General features: G+C 33.4%; 1 protein-coding gene across 1 annotated transcript; it reads right to left on the bottom strand.

The window, feature by feature from the left end:
* Window positions 1–18,620: 18,620 nt before the first annotated feature.
* On the bottom strand, window positions 18,621–18,986 carry LOC132281469 (uncharacterized). The gene has a single exon (XM_059783169.1). The coding sequence runs from the start codon at window positions 18,984–18,986 to the stop codon at window positions 18,621–18,623; it is 366 nt and encodes a 121-aa protein (XP_059639152.1).
* Between the last annotated feature and the right edge of the window lie 2,193 nt (window positions 18,987–21,179).

The following is a 21,179-nucleotide window of genomic DNA, read 5'->3' as shown; positions in this document are numbered from 1 at the left end:
AATAATTCTCATTTCTATATATGCGAATTGTATTATCTTTATCTTCCCTTTATTCACATATTTCCTTGGATTTAGTCTTAAATGGTTGAAGAAAACTCCTAAAACCACTTATCTGAAGTGGATTTGTGGGGATTTTGGTTTAGTTAGCAAAATGTGAAAAGGGTGTGCGAGAGAATCCCAAAACCCTGAACAAGGGTAGAGCTTTACGGGGAAAGAGTTACAGGGTTCGAAACCATTGTGTCTTTACTTGCAAACAAAAGAGGCATAATAGAGGTGGAAGAATCAACCAGAGTAATGAATCTGCCAATTGATTGGTTCACACCAATTTTTCTAAGGTTCTGATTTATCATTATGCTAAAATCTGCACTCGTCGTAATCAATCCCAGATAAAAAAATAAAAAAAAAAATAGAGAGAGAAAGATAGCAGAGAAAACAAAATTAAAATCAAAATTAGTCAACTTACTTTTTTTCTGCTTTTAAAACATTAAAAATAAAATTTTCTTATTAAACATCATTTTACTTTCTATTTTGACTCAAGGAATGAAAAGTATAATTTTACTTTTTGGAGAAAGTAAAAATAAGAGAGTGAAAACGTTAATAAAGAGGCCCTTATTCAAACCACTTTGAAAATTATTACTTCTATTAAACACGTCTAGTTGAGCAGAATTTTTAACAAAACTATTATTTATAAATAATATTCGTCTGATTGATCAGAATTTTAAAAAACTATTATTTATGTAATATATAATTTATTTATCATGTCTACAAAAACCAAGCAATGTATATATATATGTTAAGCAAAACTTAAACAATAATATACACAGTAAACTTTTTTTTTTGCCTTTAATTCATGTTATAAAAATAAAAAAGTGGTTATGTGTGGGACCAAGTCCTTCAGCCTGGTAGGGGTGATCTCGGATCGGATCAATTCGGTTTGGGGTATAGTTCAATCCGAACAGGTCTCACAGATTGGAGAAATTTAAAACCGAACTGATCCGTGGGGGACATTCAATCCGAACCAAACCGATCCGTGAAATAACGGATCGGTTTGGACGGATTGGGCTTTTCAAATAGCCCAATATAATTACACTTTATGGCCATTAAAATATCAAATTAGTAATTAAAAACTAGTAATTAAAACTAGAAAAATAAAATAGATTTGTAAATCATATACCAGGTAACATGCTAACTGTAATAACAATAAAAGTTGTAAATCATATACCAAGCAATAGATTTGTAAATTATATACTTAATAATAGGCAATATAAATTATCCAAATGGAATAATGAATAAAAAAAATACAAATACAGTAAGTATATTCAATATTGTATATATATAGTTATATAACTATATATATAATATATAATTCAAGCAACAGTTCGGATCAGTTCGGATTGGTTTTTTTAGGACTCAATCCGTTAACCGAACCGCGAATAGCGAATTACTATTTTTCTAAACCATCATCGAACCATGAGATCTGAAAACCGAACCAAACCACACGGATCGGATTGGTTCGGACCGAATTGACGGATTATTTGCTCACCCCTACAGCCAGGTATTTCACAACCAATGGGAGTTGATTTCTCTCGCTCTCTATCTCTCTCTCTCTCGTGATGTAGGCCCCTCCATTTAACCCCTTAATGCTAAGAATCACATATTTGGACACTGGATATGGATGCGATATTATACGAATACATCGTCAATTTTTAAAATGTAATAAAAGAACGCGCGTGGACACGGCTGATACAAGTATAAATTTTTAATTATATATTTATTGAATGATGAACTTTAATTAATTTATAAATTTTTATACTAAAATTATAAAAATTAGAAGATGATAGCTATTTGATCAAAAAGAATGTATCATATTATATATGATATTACTATCTGATTATAGTTATTTTTTTGTTTTTTAGAGGTTGAACACTTTCATGTAAAATGTAAAGTGTAAGAATTGTTAATCGAGTGTTTGAAATATGTTGATCTAGGGTCTGAGATGCGACACCGTACTTCTTAGCTTGATGAGTTGCGACCTCTCTAACCGGTGAGGATAAGAGAGATTATGTATTATGATAGAAGTTAGATAAAATGGTTCACCATCTTTGCACTGGTTATACAATCAACCACTTTAATGCTCTCTCAGTCACAAAGGTATTGAGATGCCGAGTGTTCAAATATCTACGAATAAAGTTTTAATCTTGTTAAGTTATTCAACCCTAATTTCCCCTACCGACAAGTTTACTCCTTTGTGAAATTCAGCCCGATCATATATTGAATTGGCACTCATATCCAATTTTATTTTATTCTAATGCAACAAACACAGAGATTCAACTTCAACATGTAGAGAAGATTGTTTCAATAAAAAAATAAAAAATAATGTCTATATCAATAGTAAAATAGAACACCTCTGATGTTAATACTAATGGAATGGATGAAAATTGATCTTTTTTCATATAGCTAAAGCAGTTACAACTCACTTCCTAAAGAAATATATTATGCACAAAAACAGTCGGATTCATTGTCCTCATCAATGGGAGCATAGAAAGTCAAATACATGATTAATTTAATATTAATGTTATGGTTGAGAGTACCGAATATGTACTTTGAATTTGGGATTGGAAGAAATGTAGTTCAAAGTTTAAACTAAATTTTAACCGATCCCAAATCCAAGTCATCGATTCAGTGCTCCCAAACATAACGTTAGTGACATTGGATAAGTTCCGAGCTTTATATGCATATCTAGTTACACTCCATTCAATATTGCTATTGAAATTCCTTTGAATTCTCAATCCATGATTTTCTTTTTCATATCCAGGTACACTGAATTCACTGTTGTTAAACTTCCTTCAAACGAGGCTTCTATCATTTATTAGGATATCTCTACTCATAGACTTTCTCTGTGGTGATGGTGAGACTGAGAGTGAAGAAGATGAGTATGTTGACAAAACTAGCCCTCGATCACACGCACCCATGAATGCTCGGCACTGGGACTCCCAGTGTGTAACTTGATATGAACTGCATAACCTAATAGGGCTGCCTCCATTTGTATTTATAGAAGAGAGATAGTAGTACATAATATTGGATTACAATAGTAAATTATATAATTCCTGGAATCAAACCATACAAATCAACCTAGAATCAAGGTGGTCTGATTTATTTCCTTACACCCTGGGAAGACCCTTAGTGAGAGAGTTAGCCAACTAAGCATGGCTAGGAACCAAAATTAAGTGAGCAGGCAGCACGTTCCATGAAGAATTGGATTGGCAAAAAGATAAATTGATAATAATATTTTATCATGGTTGTACCAAACACAAAAATTTATTATCATTTTATCTGGGAAAAAGATATGTGGAACCAGTATTATCACAAAATAAAGTGGGGGCTTGCGAAGAAAAATACCAAGTTCACAAAATAGGGACGCACCCACAAACCAGCTTATACTGGTCAATATGATCTTTGTATAGCAAAAATGACTAGCGAAACAATGGCTATTGGACCTTGTTGTGGTCAGTTAAATTGGCATGTTTTTTTTAAAACTTTAAAGCAAGTTGAAACAGGAGGGGATTACTTGAGTTACATCAAGTCCCTTTTCAGGATAAAATAAAGCAATGACCAAAAAGCTAAAAGTAACGTACTAGATCAGCTTCAAGTGCTGCTCAATAAGCAGCATCTTGCTTCTCCCTCAGACGCATATTGTTTCTTCCTTCTGTATGAAGCCTTGCTGAAACAAGAACAGGAGGATTCTCTTCACGCACTCTCTGTGATACCAGCAAGATGATAAGAATAAGGACATAAACAAAAAAACATTCAGCTGACAAGATGATAGCTGATAACCAAACAAATTAAATAAATCAGGGTCGTTGTCCGATGACTACAATACGAACATGCAGAGAAACACAGAAACAAACATTCAGTTTCCAAGATAATAACTGATACTACAACAACAATAACAACCACCACCTGTAAACTTTAATTCCATTCTTGTCAAACATTAATCACAAATCTTAAAACTTAATGATTTTCACATATTTATAATGCATAAATAAATAGTTAGATATAAATACCTCGATCTGTAAATTGTAAATCTCGTAGAGATAAGGCAAACGTTGAGATCCTTTTTGCATTATACGTGTTGTTTTCATTAGCGTACATAATTGATGGGAGATATGTACTTTATGTTAAAGACAGAGAGATGATCAGTTTTCCTTTTTAGTAACCTTAATTCCACTTTCCATCAAAGTAAGAAATAAATAAGAAAACAATTCTCTAATAATTAATTACTAAAAATGTAATTTATAAGTTGACTAAATAATATAATATTAATCTGATATCTATTTTATTTAACCATCAAATAATAGAAGTAAATCACGTGTCCAAATCATGTAGGCTACAAATATAAGAAAATATCTTACAGTCTCCCACTTGGCTCATATGATAACTTGTAGTAGTTTAGTAAAATAGTCATTAGTGTGCGCCATAAATCAGATTGACTCATTAAGTTGGTCATCATAAATACCATAGTAAATAAACTACCAATGTGAGCCATGGAGGTAATATGTCCCTAAATGACACAGTCCCTTCCATATACCACAACACTAGTAACATATTCAACATTGTGACGTTTCTGATTTTCGTCGTTTTTCTTTTTTTCGAAAAAAATTGTCGCCGCAAGGGCATTTTCGTCTTATCACGTTTTGCGTACGGGATTGTGGATGGGTCCAATTGCATATTGTACATTTTTATTTATGTGGATCAAGTGGTATTTGTATGTGGTGCATTAATGTGTATGAGGTGTAAAATGGAGACATAAAGAAAAAGAGATAATAAAAGAAAATTTTGTGGGGCCCGCCACTAATCCCACACGTGGCTAGAGACCATTTTTTTTAGTCTCTGATTTCTCTCCTCCCGTCCATTTCCTCTCCTTCTCATTTCCTCTTCATTTTCTTCTCTTTTGGCTTCAAATTTTGATCTTTGATTTCTCACTCCACATTTAGTGATTTTGAGTGCCGTTTGAGGCGAAATGGAGAGCACGGCGAGCTCTATGCGTTGATATCAACAATTTCAGCTTTGAGCCTCCCCTTGGCCTTCGAAAATTTGAACCCATTTTAAGGGTTTTGCTCTAAATCAAGGTAGGGGCTCTTAATCCACAATTTTCTTGCTCCTATGTGAATTACATCTTCTAAATTGTTGCAAGACATGCTTATTTACGCTAGTTGTAGTTTAAAAGTAGTTTAAACATGTGTATGTGGGTATGCGAGAGCTTGTAATTAATGTTTTATGTGAAAATTTTGCCTATGTGATGATTTATATAGGTTTGTTATGCTAGATGTATTGTTGTACAAGAGCATGTTGAAATATCTTGAGAAATTCTTGTGAAATTATGCCTTGCTTACTTGAATTGAGTTGGTTGTGTAATAATGAGTATATTGGCATGATATAAATGCATCTACGCATTTACATTGGGCAAGAAATGGGAAGAATTGATTTTGAAATGAAAAAAGAGAGTTTTGGGAAAGTATATTGATGAAAGTGTTTTGATAAAACCCGGTCGCTGCGGAGTCACCAACGGGCCGGTAGGTTAATGTAACCTAGAGGGAACTAGGGAGATTGCCCTAGCGTGGTTGAGCTATCTGGGCCCCATAATGACGCTGCGGAGTCACCAAAGGTCAGAGACAGTAGCCAATCCTTTTCTCGGCGCTGCGGAGTCACCAAAGGGGGTTACATTAACAATTTAGAAAGTGATAGATGAACGGTTTTGAAAATGGGGAGTGGCATTGACATGGATTACATTCCATTGCATTATATTGTTAATGTTGAGCTCGGATATGATGTTGTATTTTCCAGATTTTGTATGACCCCGATTCCTATCGCTCTATTCTTTGCTTGGATTCATAGGGACACAAGAGACGTGTCTTAAGTGTCACCTACTGAGCATATTGCTCACCCCATCATATTCTACATTTTTCAGGTCATGGAAAAGAAGTAGCCGACGATAATCCAACTTAGCCTTAGCTTGGAGTAGAGAAATGCCCTTTTTCATATCTTTTGTAAATGAACCTAATTTTGTAAAATATTAATTCAAGGTGTATTATTTTGCAATGTGTGATGTATTGAGGTTCATTGTGTATATGGTTATTTGAGAGAATGTAATTAAGTTTTACTCACCCAATATCAGTTTGTATATTTTAAGTAACGTGTGGTAAATTATGTTAACAACGTTGTTGTTATTATTGCAATTTAGTGTTGAAATGTATTTAAAATTACACGTAAGTGTAGTGGCGTGGGTGGTTCAATTACCAAGGTTGGTGTATTTGGGTTATCACTGGACAGTGGGAAAAGAAGTGAAAGTTTCCATAACCGGTCGACGTGTGGCTTCCCATACGTCGACCGGTATCTTCACAGTGTGAGTTATTGTGGCTCACGTTGCAAACCAGTCGGCTTCCCATACGTCGACCGGTATCATGTCCCAAAGTCGGCTTCCCATACGTCGACCGGTATCATGTCCCAAACCAGTCGACGTACCGGTATTCATTGTAACACACGTTCCAAACCAGTCGATGTATGGCTTCCCATACGTCGACCGGTATCTTGACAGTGGATATTTCCACTGTTCATAACCCAAACCAGTCGACGTATAGTGTACATACGTCGACCGGTTTCTGCCTTTTAATTAAACTAAATTTTAGATTCCCCAAATTACACTTTGGCACCCAATAAATGTTACACGTATTTATTTTATGGCCCAATAAAGTGCAATAATTATATTTTAACCACCGAAAGGACTATATTGCCCCGAATTTTATTTTATTTATATTGTGACCCAAGTTAATGACCATTATACCCTTTGAGTCTCAAATTATTAAATTGTGGCAATTTAGCATTTTGTCCTTTTTGGACCATGATATTTAAATTTAACATGAAATTACCGTATTACCCTTGGATGATTTTGGGTCGGGAAAGGACCCGTTTAATGATCCGGATCCATGAGGAGTTAGGTCGTTACAAACATAGTCTATAGATGAGAAGTATCAATAATGATCTAACAATAATATCTTTTCCAAAACTATTCCTATTACCATTTATTAAAGCAATACGTACATATACATTAATTAATAGAAAATATCAGAAACACATTTAATCAGCGCAAAATGTCAAATATATATAAGTACTATTTAAACAATCCACAATTAAAAAATAATCATCATTGACTACATTCAAGACCCATTCTTGGTAGTCCATTCGTTAATGGATTGCAATCATAAGTTGTGTGCTTATATGTTCAATAGACATTCGTTATTTCTAATTATCTTCTTTAATGATAAAGTATTTCAATTTTAGAATACCTAACATTTTTCATACAAGAAGATCAACAATTGCAGCATAAATTTTCAGCAATCTGAAAATGGTACCCATAATTCCAAGTCCTGAAATAAATTCTGCAACTATAAATTGTAACCTCAAAGCATGCTACAAATTAAAAATTCATAATAGACAAAGTAATAATAAATTACTTTACACTTTTTCATAATATTGTTCCTCCAGCCAAAAGAAACAAATAACCAATTAAAAAATGTCTTCTTAAGTGTGAGCATATAATCTTTTATCCCCTACTAACTTGTATATACATCAAACTTCACAATATATGCATAAAGAACATTTTTTATTTCTTTACCTTCTAGCTAACTCATTCTTTGGGATTGTATTAGACTGAATTTATCCCATTTTATGTATGGAACAATACTGGTTGAATAATATTCCATACCAAATCTTTCTAGAACTCTTTCAATATATGCTTTCTGAGACAATCCTAAAAATCCACGTGATTTATCATGAAATATTTATATTCCTATCACGTAGAATGCCTCATCCATATCTTTCATTTCAAAGTTCTTAGAGATAACTTTTGTTTTCCTTAAAACCAAAAGAAATAATAGTATCATTAAACTTAATATACCATTGTTAGAAAACTTGTTTAAATCCATATATTAGCATCTTAAGTTTACAGACCATGAATTCTTTACCCTCTAATGTGAAGCCTTCAGGTTGTTCCATATGAATTTTCTCTTATAAACTACCATTTATAAAAGTTGTATTCACATCAATTTGATGTAACTCTAAATCATAATAAGCTATTAATGCCATGATATTTTAAAACAAAAAAAACTATATTCCATGTAAGAGATCCTACTCAATTACTCCTAATCCCCCTTCAGAATATGGAGCACACCAGGCCAAGCCACCTTACAGCTCCCTTTATCTATATACTAGATCCCTTCTTAAAGTTTCTTCTGAGAGTTTGTTGAATAGTAGTTAGGATTTTCTGGGGGAAAATTATCCCTAACATATCGAATGTAGTATGACAGATATTTTTAATTTGCATTATAATTTCACATACATTTCAATAAGGGTTTAGATAGCAACTAACCATTTCCTACCAAAACCCAGATATAAAAAATGAAACCCTACCAATGATCCAGCACAGACTCATAACCTAACCCTCTTCCGCAACAATTTGATGTAGACTTCTGTTGTTGCTTCAAAAGCAAGGATGGTGATTCAGCAGGAAGATTCACTGTCATAAGAGGCTAAAAGGGTGTCCTTCCAATTTGGGGGAAGGTTGAACTGGATAAAAAGATGCTCCAGTTCAATGGGCCAATGGTTTTTACAGCTGGTTGTCTTCTTCTTCTTTCATAGAAAGTTTTAAGCATCTCCACAAAGTTTTATTTTATTTTTTCATGAATTTCTTGTAATTAATTTCAATTGGGATTTGAGACGCAAAGGTGTAATTTGGTTGGGAAGAATGAAATAGGGGTTCAATATGGTGTATTTGTGGATTAATCGTTATGAGGTTGTCGGGGCAAGGAGATTGCGTTGGTTGCTGAAAAAGTAAAGCACATGCGCACAAATAGAGGGAGGATTACGAGAATTGGGAGAGAGTGTGAACAATGGACTTTTGTCTCACACCCACTCAATTTTGACCATCCCAATGCCGTATAGATGTGGTGATGGAGTATGACATGTTGGTGCAATTTGTCAAGTCCCTTCAATTTATCAACATTTGGGTTGTTAAATTTGTAGGAATTGAAGATGCAACACAATGATACTTGGGTAAAATAGGAAAAATAAGAAGTTGGCAATGGAAGCGTGGGTTTTTTAGGCTGATGGTTATAGTGGACAAAGCTTGGGTTTTTAACCAAAATCCCCGGAAGCAACAATTCCAGTAGCAGGTCCCACACAGGACCGTCCAGCCCGAAAAACTGAAAAATGCTAAAATGACCACACTTGCATTTCAAAGAGTCCTAAGCTCAATGAAATGCTCCAAACAACTCTCGGACGCAACCGGCACACCCCGCAGTGTCTGGTACGTACGCAAAATAACAAAAGACGAAAATACCCTTGCAAAAACAAAAATTCCAAAAAAATGAAAAATGACTAAAATTGAAAACATCACAAGGAAGACTTTGTAGAATGGTTTATTTATTCATTTGATGATTTCCATTGAAAAAAAGCAAGAAAATAAGACGAGGGTGAAAAGGTCAATCCACATGGCTCATCTAACACCGTTTTCTGGAGATAAGTGTATTAAACACTTGTCAGACATGTAATAAAAGATTTAGTGTAATTTTTGCAAACTTTAAGAATCATAAATAGATTTTGTGGTGATTAGACTTGCTTTGTAGTTGTACATCCAAATGTCATAATGGACCTAAAACTAAAATTCATAAGTTCAATTTTTTGTCATCTAACACTGTTTTCAGGAGGTGAGTGTATTAACCGCTTTTTTTTTTTTTTTTTTTTTTTTTTTAATCGGAAAACTCACACATACTGCCTTCCACTGAGGTTCGAACCCCTAACCTCCCTTTGAGAAGTAGGAACCTTATACCGTGGCCTGTTGGTGTATTAAACGCTTTATCTTTTACGCAGCATGTAATAAAAGATTTAGTGGTAATTTTCGCAGACTTTAAGAGCAATAAATAGCTTTTGTCTTGATTTGGCTTTGCTTTGTAGTAATACAAGCAAAGGTCATAATGGAGATAAAACTAAAATCCTCAAGTTTCATTCTTTGTCTGTGGTTGCTGTGTGGAATATTGACTTAACTAACCTACTTTCCATTCTGCTTTTCCAAATTTACAAGCATCTTGATATAAACGCTGAAATTTGGCATGATGTTTTGCAGGCTAAGATGGCATTTTTTATATAATCTATATAGCTTCTCAAAAAGTCTGCTTGATATTCAAACTGAGAATGCACTCGCAGAGAAAACCTGACTGCTCATTTGCCCACCTACAAACTCCCGACGAGTTTGCGTTCTTTCATCTAATTTACTGACTTGCTCATTTTTGCGGAGAGAAACCAACAGCAATTGGAGTTATCATCTGAAGTGCACACTGTATAGTTAGTTAACTTTGTCTTTAGTTCACTTGTATATCATCTATGTATCCAATTTTGTCTTTAAGCTAGTTGCTCAGTTTTAGTTTGTTCAGAATTGAGCTGATTCTTTGTCTTCACTTGTATATCATGAATCCATGATGTATCAAATTTTGTCTTTAACCTAGTTGGTTAGTTTTAGTTTGTTCATCTTGTGACAAAAATGTACAGAAGTGAACCACAGAAACTTGCCAGATATTAATAGAAACATTACAATTGAAGTAGATTTGTTATAAAATGGTCAATTTAAAATCTCTTTGGGGTGTCTGGTGGTGTTTTCGTGGTGATGGGAATCAGACGGTTCTTGTTAACTCTAGTGTTGGTTGAGTTTTTATTTAAATCTATTTTTCTCTCTCTGGATAAATGTATCTGTCACATTTTCCCGAAATTTATATATCTATTTATATCTGTAATGTTAAGAATTATCAGATTAGAAGCATCTTGTTGAAGCTCTGCAGCCTGAACCTTCCGCCTCCAACTTAGAAAGTGACAGGAAGTGCGGCACCAGGGCTTGCAGGTACAGAATTTACAGCCAATTTCCAGCTGAAACTATATATTAAGGTCTTGATGTTATAATTGTTCCTGTTCTTCTCATAAAGATTAAGGTCTTGATCTTACCTCATTTTACTTATGGGATTGGATGATCCTTGCTCAAAGTTCTACTTAAAACTTTTTCTGGGCAGGAACTTGCTTGAAATTACAAATTGGAATAATGCTAGTGTCGCTCTTTAGATTCTAAATTTAAATTAAATTTTCTCTAATTTCAAAATCAAGATGTCAAATTCAGTACTACCAAGCGCAACAAAACAAGCCTCGACTTGGATCACTTTAGAGTTTAAATTTTAATTCTATTTTCTTATAGCTCTTTAGATTTTAAACAGTGTTGTAAGTAACCTACTACTTTGAAATACTGGGCTCATATATCACCGCATTTGTGGATCAGTCTCATGGGCCCATTGCAGCCAGCTGCTCCCATTTATTTATTTTTCTATTCTTAAAGAAGAAAAACTGTACGCATGGTTAAAAATAATTACAAAAATTTTATTACCATAAACTTCTTTTTTTCTCTTACTATAAATTACAATCCCGTCTTTGTCCATAATATTTGTCTTTTTGTTTTTTGTTTTTATTTTTTATTTTTTTCCATAATGTTTAGGAGATGACTGTATTTTTGTATATCTGTCTTAGCTTGGTGGTGCAAATTGAAAACCAACAGTGAGATAGTTTATCCTAATTGTTTTATTCAATTGAGTTTTGACTTTTCTTATTGACTTGTGTTGTTTATTACCAAATTCGATTGCGCGTCCAGAGTTAGGTTTTGTAACATGAAGAATTATTCTTTCATATTTTTTTGTCCAAAAAAAAAATAATTTTGTATTATCTTATTTATGAGTTGACAACGCTAATTTCATTTCTTTTGTTTTTGACAAGTGACTAATTTCATTTAATCTGAAAGTGAATTGCATTTATTAATTTTTTTTGAAAACACGAGCGTATTTTATCTATCATATCCGGACATGAAAGTCAAACAAAAGCTTTTATGGTAGTGCAAATAATATCTCGACTAGTGGACCAACCCACATGGGCCATTTCTAGGGGTAGCATCGAGATTGAACAGGTTATAAAGTTACATTTAATTTGAAAACTCGCTTTTGACTTTGTTTGGTGGCACAAATATAACTCATTTTTGTTACTTTTTTTGTTGGATTAGGGTTTGTGGTATTAGGGCCTTGTACCCTTCTCTTCTAATAATTAACATTTTTGTTCTGAGAAAGACAAAAAAAAAAAAAACATTTTTTTTAAGGTCAAGTTTATGAAATGAATTCATTTATTGAAGGAGAATATTTATAAAAAGCATTCTCGATATAACATCTATAAACATATTTTGATCTTCCACAATGAACGCATATTTTGAATAACTCTACGTCATAAAGTGTTTTTCATATTACTTACATTTACAAACATATTTTTAATCTTCCATATGCAACATTTTTTTGAACAATTCTACGTGGTAACGCGCTCCATTAGAATTTCAGAAACACCCAAAATATAGATTTAAAACAAGTCTACCATTTTTAAATTTTAATTATGCAACTTGTGAGCTGTGACCACTGTTTAGGATCGTAATTTAGTGATATCTTTTCACATTATAACGTAGAGGGCCGAGAGTTTAAGTCTGTGTGGTGACCTTGTAGGCGGGTGTGTCGTGGATGGGTGCGAGACACTAGCAGACTATCATACTGGATGAGCTATAAGTACACAATCACACTGGACGAGCTACACACGTGCAGTTCAACTTATCTTTAATTGGTATGAGGCCATTTGATATCATACTATGTAATGAAACGAATCATTACAATCCCCTTAAAGAGTGGGGCTAAGACCTCCAATTTGAAAAAGCCTCAAATTTAGGACATGGGCCAAAAAAAATTAATAATAAAATAAATTCTCGTATTTTAAAGTTTACCTATGATCTCAATATTTTAATAATCTCAGTCCGGTCCTAGTTTCTTGATAAGTTAGGATACATACATACAAAGATCATCCGGTAAGAAATTCTTCCAAATCATGTTTGGATGAGGGTTGGATGTGATTTTTATTTTTTTTTATTTTTTTCCTTCTGACAAGCACTTTTTTTACATCCAACGGTCGCTATATACGTAGTATGTTTAAAGTAAGAGATCATCATCTCATATATATATATATATATATATATATTTTATAAATATATTGTGAGTTGTGACCAGCTCTATATAAATTATATGCTCGTATGTTTTGACCCTGCGATTTCCCTCCACATTCATAACATGTCAAAAGAAATATATATATATATATATATATATATATTTGTTTGAAGTGATACTTTTGGTCACAGTCAACATATGGAGGCTCTCCGGTATAGCCGAGCCCAATGCAAAATGTTCACTATGTATTTATACTTGCAATATATATATAAGTGTCCTTTCTTTTTTTAAGGTTAGAAAAAAAAAAAAAAAAAAAAAAAAAAACATATATGTTCTTATTACACCAATAAGTATAAAAAAAATATATGCTCTTATTACACTCATATAAGAAGTTTTTTTTTTTTTTTTTTTTTTTTTTGGAAAGGTAATATGTATTAAACATAGTGGACAAAATGAACGTTAGGATTGTGGATTCATTTACTATAAAATAGGTGACAAAGAAAATTCAAACTTTGTGCCTCTTAATGAATGACCGGCCACACACACTTTAATAGGTAGTAGACAACGTTAATGTTTGGTACCACGCACTAATAGACAGCATTCTAAACTTGTATTCTAACTATTGAATAGCATAAATTAATAAAGGTCCTACAAAGTTTTTTTTTTTTTCTTTTGTTACGGAGAAAAATCTTTTAGAGATTGTTCGACTAATGTTTTTGTTTCGTATTTTTTATTTTTGTCCATGTATTGTAACGAAGTAAAAACATAATACATGTTTGGTAACGTTTGCTATCCTTTTAATGGTACTGAAACGCTTCTGAAATCGAGACCAAAATCGGATGCATAAAAATGATATTTTTGTTTACTTTCAAACTGTTCAAAAAAAAATAATCTAAAATAATATTTTTAACTAACCATTCAAATTTTTAAACTTGTAACACTATTTGTCAAATATGTTTTTATGTTATTGCTATCGAAAGTTTTGTCTCTTATAAAAAAATTTACGTTACCAAACAAGTGTTGAAATAGTTTTAAACAAACTATTGAACAGAAACACTACTTTTATTCCGAATCAAAATAAAAACACAAAATAAAAGCCGTTGTCAAAGGAATCCTTAACGAATGGGCCATAGATTATAATTAGGAACACACCGTTGCAAATGAATTAAACATAGAAAGTTAAGATTGCAATGATGACAAAATTGTTTTATGCTTTCCAAATAAATTATCTGAGGTGGGCATGCATGTTTACCGCCCTTTAGTTTTGAATACAGGTCAGAGTCTTCATCATGTCCTACCCGTTGCCCCATGTTTAGTTCTAGCCCGTACCTTCTTTTTGAAAAGGGCTCAAACAACTTGACCTTCAATGTTACACACCCGCAAATGTTCGCCATAAGATTCGAATTCCTCGATTCTCTTTTGATCTGAGAGGAGAGGTTATATCAATCGAACTAATGATTTAGTAATAATTTCATTGCAGTGTTATAAGGGTTCTAACTTAGTCCTGTAAACTCAAATTTAATCTATCCTTTTATTATTATTATTATTGGAGAGATTATACCAATCGAACTAATGATTTAGTAATAATTTCATTTCAGTGTTATAAGGGTTCTAACTTAGTCCTGTGAACTCAAATTTAATCTATCCTTTTTTTATTATTATTATTTCTGATGGTTTTAGACTATTTTTTTTTTTTTTTTTTTGGTGTTCAAGTTGAGTTTTATTTAAAAACTTTCAAATTTGATCTCAATCCGGTCTGTGCGGAATAAATGCGTTGAACAATCTCGACTCAACATAATTATTGAACGATTTGGACAACTTTTTATTTTTGACTTATCTTTATTATTACTTGCATGTAAGTTTTATTACCAGATTATTGAAATTCATGTTTTTAACTGAATTTTTTTAAAAATAATTCTTAAAAAGAAAGTTATTTTATAAAAAACTGAACTAAGTAGACTTTGTGAGTCCCAAACGTTAATTTCAATTCAAGTACACGTTTCAAAAAAAAAATTCAACTGGACTAGGTGTAATTTACAGTCTGTATGATGTGTGAATAGGATCAATTGCCACTTCCACTCGCTTTCCTTGAAGAACATGAAAATGAAGGAATTGCAAGTTCAGTTTTCAAAGAATGGAATAGAATACAAAATACATTCACGTGACCATCACCTACTTCACCAAATAATTGTTACACATATATTTCCTTTCCATAGACAAAGTCTACATTTCTTAATTTTTAATTACAACTTCTTCTTTTTTAAAGCATAAATACAGAGTTTTACTCTTGCAACTTGCAAGTAATTACTCAAAATTTTCAAAACACGTGTTTGTTTTTATAATTGGAATTTACTTCAGTGGTTGAGTCTGGGGAGCAACCTAGACTAATAGGAGTAGAATTTTGCTATTTGGGTAGATTTTAGTAATAAAAGCAAAAATTGGAGTTTAGATTGATAATATTAGTTGAAAATTTATGGGTCTCTTTTGAATTTAAAGTTAATAAGAGGTTTTTTTAAGAATATTTTTTGGGTCTCTTTTGAATATTTTTTAAGTTTTCAATGGGATCATTTTTGTAATTACAAAAAATTTTACCTACAAAATCAACCAACCATTCTAAATGTGACGCTTTTGTGAATTGTTGAATTCACACCATGAATGCCACATATAAAAGATGAATTAAGCTTCTCGATGAATTTCAATGAATCATTTCATTAAAGATTTGAGAGACATCAGAAGTCCAGAGGCGACTATCACTAGCACAACTCGGGTGAGGAGGGATAGCTATCAATGAATTGAGTGTAGGAAAAAAAATGGATTGGGTGATGAAAATTCATGGTTGCAAATGAATTTGATAGTGATAGATAATAGATATCATATATAAACCTAGCTAATTTAACACACAAGTTTGGTCATTTGAAGTTGGAATGATTTCGGTTCATGTCAAAAACTTGTTAGGTTAGCAGGGTGTACAAGTTTGATAGGATTGGAAACCCTTTACTTGTATGAATCATTGTTTTCAAAAAACTTTGAGTATTTCTAGTGTATCGCGATGCCATATTAATGTATCACGTAAAGTATTTGAATAATTTAATAATTATTTTATTTATAAAAAAATAATAATAAAAGAACAAAAATGATGATATCATGTAATCGTTCACACGTGTCTCTCTTTTTTTATTTTATTTTTAGGCAAAAGTGCAAAAAACCCTCTAAACTATCCAATTTTTTTGCAAATACCCCCCTTAACTACCAAAGTGTGCAAATACCCCCCTGGAAGTCACCGGATTAGCTTTCCGGGCGTGTGTAATGCCACGCGCCTGTTCAAAGTATTATAATGCCGAAAATGCTCTTTTGTGACCGTTACAGCCTTGTGGCCTATATAATCCCATTGTATGTCATTTTGCCAAATTGTGTACTCATTCTCTCTCTGCAACGAACTGGAAGGGGTTTTGGACAAAGGTGAGTTTTCTTATGCAATTAAATTTATTTATAATACATATATATTAGATTTGAATATATATATTACTTTTTTGTGTTAGTTTTTTCCCTTCAGATGCATAGTAGTGTTTAGTAGTTAATAGTAATTTTTTTTTTTTTTTTTTTAAATTATTTACGTGCTTGCAATATGTATTGTAGTACTGATATGGAGCCATCAAGCAATGTATTGTATTGCTATTGTGGAGTAAAATCTCCTTTGAGAAGAGCCACTACACAAAATAATCTAGGTCGGAGGTTCTATGGATGTGGAAGGTATCCCATGATGTCTTGTGGGTTCCATAGATGGGTGGATCCTGATAACTGGAACCATATGGAAAGAGAACTGGCTATGAGAACCATATCATCTTTGAGAGGCCAAATAGCTATGAGAACTGGTTATGAGAACCATTTGGAAGATGAAACACTGCCTATTGATGGGAGTATCAACTTTGTGGGTGCACCACCTATGCAAAGCAATATTGGGAATCATGTAATCACAAATTTGGTTGTTTTCATGTTGGGATTTATAGCATGTGCTATTGTAATGGTTATTGTGTGGTTATTTAGTAGAATATAATTGTAATGGACTTTATAATTAATTAATGTATTATTTTTTTATATAATATACTATGTTGCACCAATAGTCCAGTTGCACCAACATAGCAAAATAGGTGATGACAATACAAAAAAATTATAATCTGGGGTAATCTTTGCAGCACCAACATACCAGTTGCACCAACATAGCAAAAAACATACAAAAATAAATTTTGTGCAAAATATAGCAAAATACATAACCATAACCATACAAAAACAAAATCTATGCACCACCAACATACAAAAAAACATAGCCATAACCATAACCATAACCATATAAATTATAGTAGTATCAGCCATAACCATACAAAATCTTAAGTTCTGCATCAACATTCCCAAAAATCAAAACTACAATCTGTGAACCAACATTCGAAATAACCAAACAACATATGTGCACCAACATTTCAAAAAACCAAACATCTGTGCACCACCAACATACCAAAAAAATGTAAACCATATCTGTGCACCAACAAACCAAAAAAATCTAAACCATATTTATGTACCATCAACATACCAAAAGATGAAAACCAATATCTATTTACCAAAACTTACAAAAAGTTGTACTATGAACTCCAAAAAGCAAAAAACCACCAAATTTCCTTAAACTCCTGGGTCAATTGTAGTAGGCCTGTGAAAAAAAAAAAAAAAAGAAAAAAAAAAAGAAAGAAAAGGTAAAATCATCAAAGACATTTATAAACTATTCTTGATTGCTCCAGAATTTTTTTTAAAAAAAAACTCTCACATACCTAGATGATGAGGATGCTTGACTACTCCATAAGACATTGAAATCAATTAATGATGATGGTTGAGACAAATTATTCAACAAATTCCCATATCTTGATTGTATTGTCATCACCTATGAAACAAAATGATAAAATATTAAAAATAGAAATATGACAGTAAACATTCAAATTAATTGATTATGATGGTTTAAAACAATAACCTCTTGTAGTTGCCTTGCATTTGTTCTTGCAGCCCCTCTTCCCCTTCTAATGCCTCTTCCCATACCACTTGTAGTCCCTTCACTTGCAGTGCCAGCCTCTCCCATACCACTAGCAGTCCCTCTACTTGTAGTGCTAACCTCTCCAATACCATTTGCAGCCCCTCTTCCCCTTCCAATGCCTCTCTCATACCATTTGCAGTCCCTCCACTTATAGTGCCAACCTCTCACATACCACCTGCGGCCCCTCTTCCTCTTACAGTTTTTCTTTCAGTTGCAATACCTTTTGCCATTATTGATGCAAGTCCATCAGTGTCTGGCAATCCACCAGGTAGCCTAGAAGTAACTAGCAGTCTAGGTCTACCTGGTGTACCTTTTTTGGCAGCTTGAGGTGTTACTTCAGTAGCTTTGCAAGTTTTGACATTGTGTCCTTTTGCCCCACACTTTCTGCAGTTGAGTAGTTGTTTTTTTTCAGCTAACTGCACCACTTTTGTTGTTCACTTCACCAACAGCCTTTTTCTTGCCTTTTTAGGTCTGCCAGATGAGGGCTTAACCATTGGTGGGTGTATGGAATCAGTGGCAACTTCACGTGTCATTTGCCTAAGAGGCATAGGGAAAATAACAGGTGTATATGTCCTCAAGTATGTCTCCCTATGATAACAACTATCAACAAAGTCTTCAGGATTACCCCTTTGGTCAATTATACATGCAATGGCATGCATACATGGTATACCCCTTACATCCCATTCCCTACAACTACATGTTCTGTTTGCCAAATTAACAGCATCACTAACCCCTTTATAGCAAACTTCATATATATCATCACATGTTTTCTTTATAGCGCAATGCCTTGAATCATCCATTAGCTTGGTCAATTTGTCAGCAATTGTAGGGCGCAACAACCCCTTCTGGGTTTGAATCCATTCCCTTTTTCGATTGAAACTGCTACATCAAGTACTCTCTAATCCACTCCAACATAGTAATTAATGGCTTATCCCTAACATCACCAATGTTGTCATTCCAAGTCTCACAAAGGTTGTTAACAAGCAAATCACATCTTGAATTATCATTAAACCTAGACCTTAACCATAACCTAGCTGGCACCTTTGACAGCCACTCATGGGCTTCCTTATCAATCTGACTTATGAGATGCATGTGATGCTTAAATGTATCTTCAGTCAAAGCACGTGCTGCATTCCACATCTCATCCCTCAACTTCGCACCCTTAAACTTCTTCTTAAAATTCTTATACATATACTTCACACAAAATCTGTGGTAAGTGCTATGCAACTTGTCTTCAAAGATTTCAACTAAACCCTGTTAACCAACAATAAAGAAAATATTAATATAAAAAGTTCATAAATGTAAAATAAATGACATAAAATAAATTATTTAAACATTTTTATCTTCTGTCTGTTGGACATAAATGTAAATCTGTTTAGAGGACCCAAAGCACTTTCTAGTTGGTTTAAAAACCATTCCCATGATTATTTTGTTTCAGACCTAACCACACCTATGGCTATAGGAAATATTTCATTGTCTCCATCATTGCCAATTGCACTTAACAACTGTCCTTTGTAAGGGCCCTTCAAGAAGCAACCATCCAATCCAATGAATGGCCTACATCCTTCCAAGAAACCTCTCTTCATTGCTTCAAAGCAAACAAATAGCCCTTCAAATCTGGCAGGGTCATCAAGTGTTGGTCTATCAACAGTAGTCATTGCAATACTACAAGGATTGGTGGTCTGAATGAGCTGGCAGTAATCTCTAGCCCTTGAGAATTGCAGTCCATAGTCACCATCAATGTGTAATCTAGCCTTCTTTCTTACCCTATAAACCTTGTATTTAGAAACATTAACATCCAAATCTCTTAAAACTGCCTTCTTCATTGCAGATGGTTTCCATGTGGGTTTATCCTAATTGTGTCCATGTATTTGGCTGCCAAATAACTGGCTGATGCTTGACTATTAAGCTTGTTGTAACTGCAAGTATGTTTTGAGTTAAAAGTCTTTATTTGGAAGCTGTCATCCTCTGAGTTAAATGATGCATGAATTCTCCACCCACAATTTTTTGAACATGTAACAGTAACATTATTCCCTTCATTCTTCACAAACCTAACATCATACTTTCTTTTAATAGCATCATCCCTTAAGGCCACTTTAAATGCTTCAGGTGAAGAAAATTTATTACCAAGTTCTATGACATTATTCCTAAATTTATGCCTTCTTGGAACCATATCCACTTCACTGTCACTGCCATCTTCTTTAGAGGATGATCTGCATAAGCTTTCTAACTCATCACTTGGTGAATATATGGATTCAATATCTGAGTATTGACCCATGCCACCATTCACATCTTCATCCACATGAGTATTCATATATTCATCCACATCACCATTCACATCTTCATTTACATCAACATTCACATCTTCATCTACACCAACATTCACATCTTCAACCACATCAACATTCACATCTTCAACCATCTCAGCATCCACATCAACCACATCAGCATCCACGTCTACAACCACATTAGCATCCACAGTAGCATATTCATGCTCTAATTCATCATTCAGCTCATTTTCAGTCTGAGTTGCCCATTCTAGTATTTCATCATCCCAATTACAATCATCATCATGTATGTCAACTTCAGGTTGTACTCCATCCTCCATACACTAATAACTTTCCTCTACATTTTCAACATTTTCAGTCTCAACACTGCCTTTTGAAATTATAAAGATTTTCATCAACCTGAACCTGTTATGAACATTAATACATTCCAATACATCTTCATCATTTTCAATTTTCTTAACTCCTTCATCACTTGCCACCATTGGATTCCTATAATACAACTCATAATTTTTTTCAAACGCAAGCCTGTTAGCCACCTCTTTTAGATGAAAAAGTGATAAAAAAATCCACATCAACATTGTCAAGTGGGTCTACCTCACCACCAATATATGACTTAAGTGGTGCGTATTGGAAATTACCTCCAAAATGTACTTCCAGTGTAATCAATCTGGTAGTATTCATTGTCTGTTCAATCAAGCAAACCAA

This window comes from Cornus florida, unplaced genomic scaffold (genome assembly GCF_030987335.1).
Source record: "Cornus florida cultivar Cherokee Brave unplaced genomic scaffold, ASM3098733v1 CherokeeBrave_3.0.0_Hap2_Chr11, whole genome shotgun sequence".
NCBI classification, from domain to species: Eukaryota; Viridiplantae; Streptophyta; class Magnoliopsida; order Cornales; family Cornaceae; genus Cornus; species Cornus florida.
Note: the sequence above shows the minus strand (reverse complement) of the source record. Positions and strands in the feature narration are given on the sequence as shown.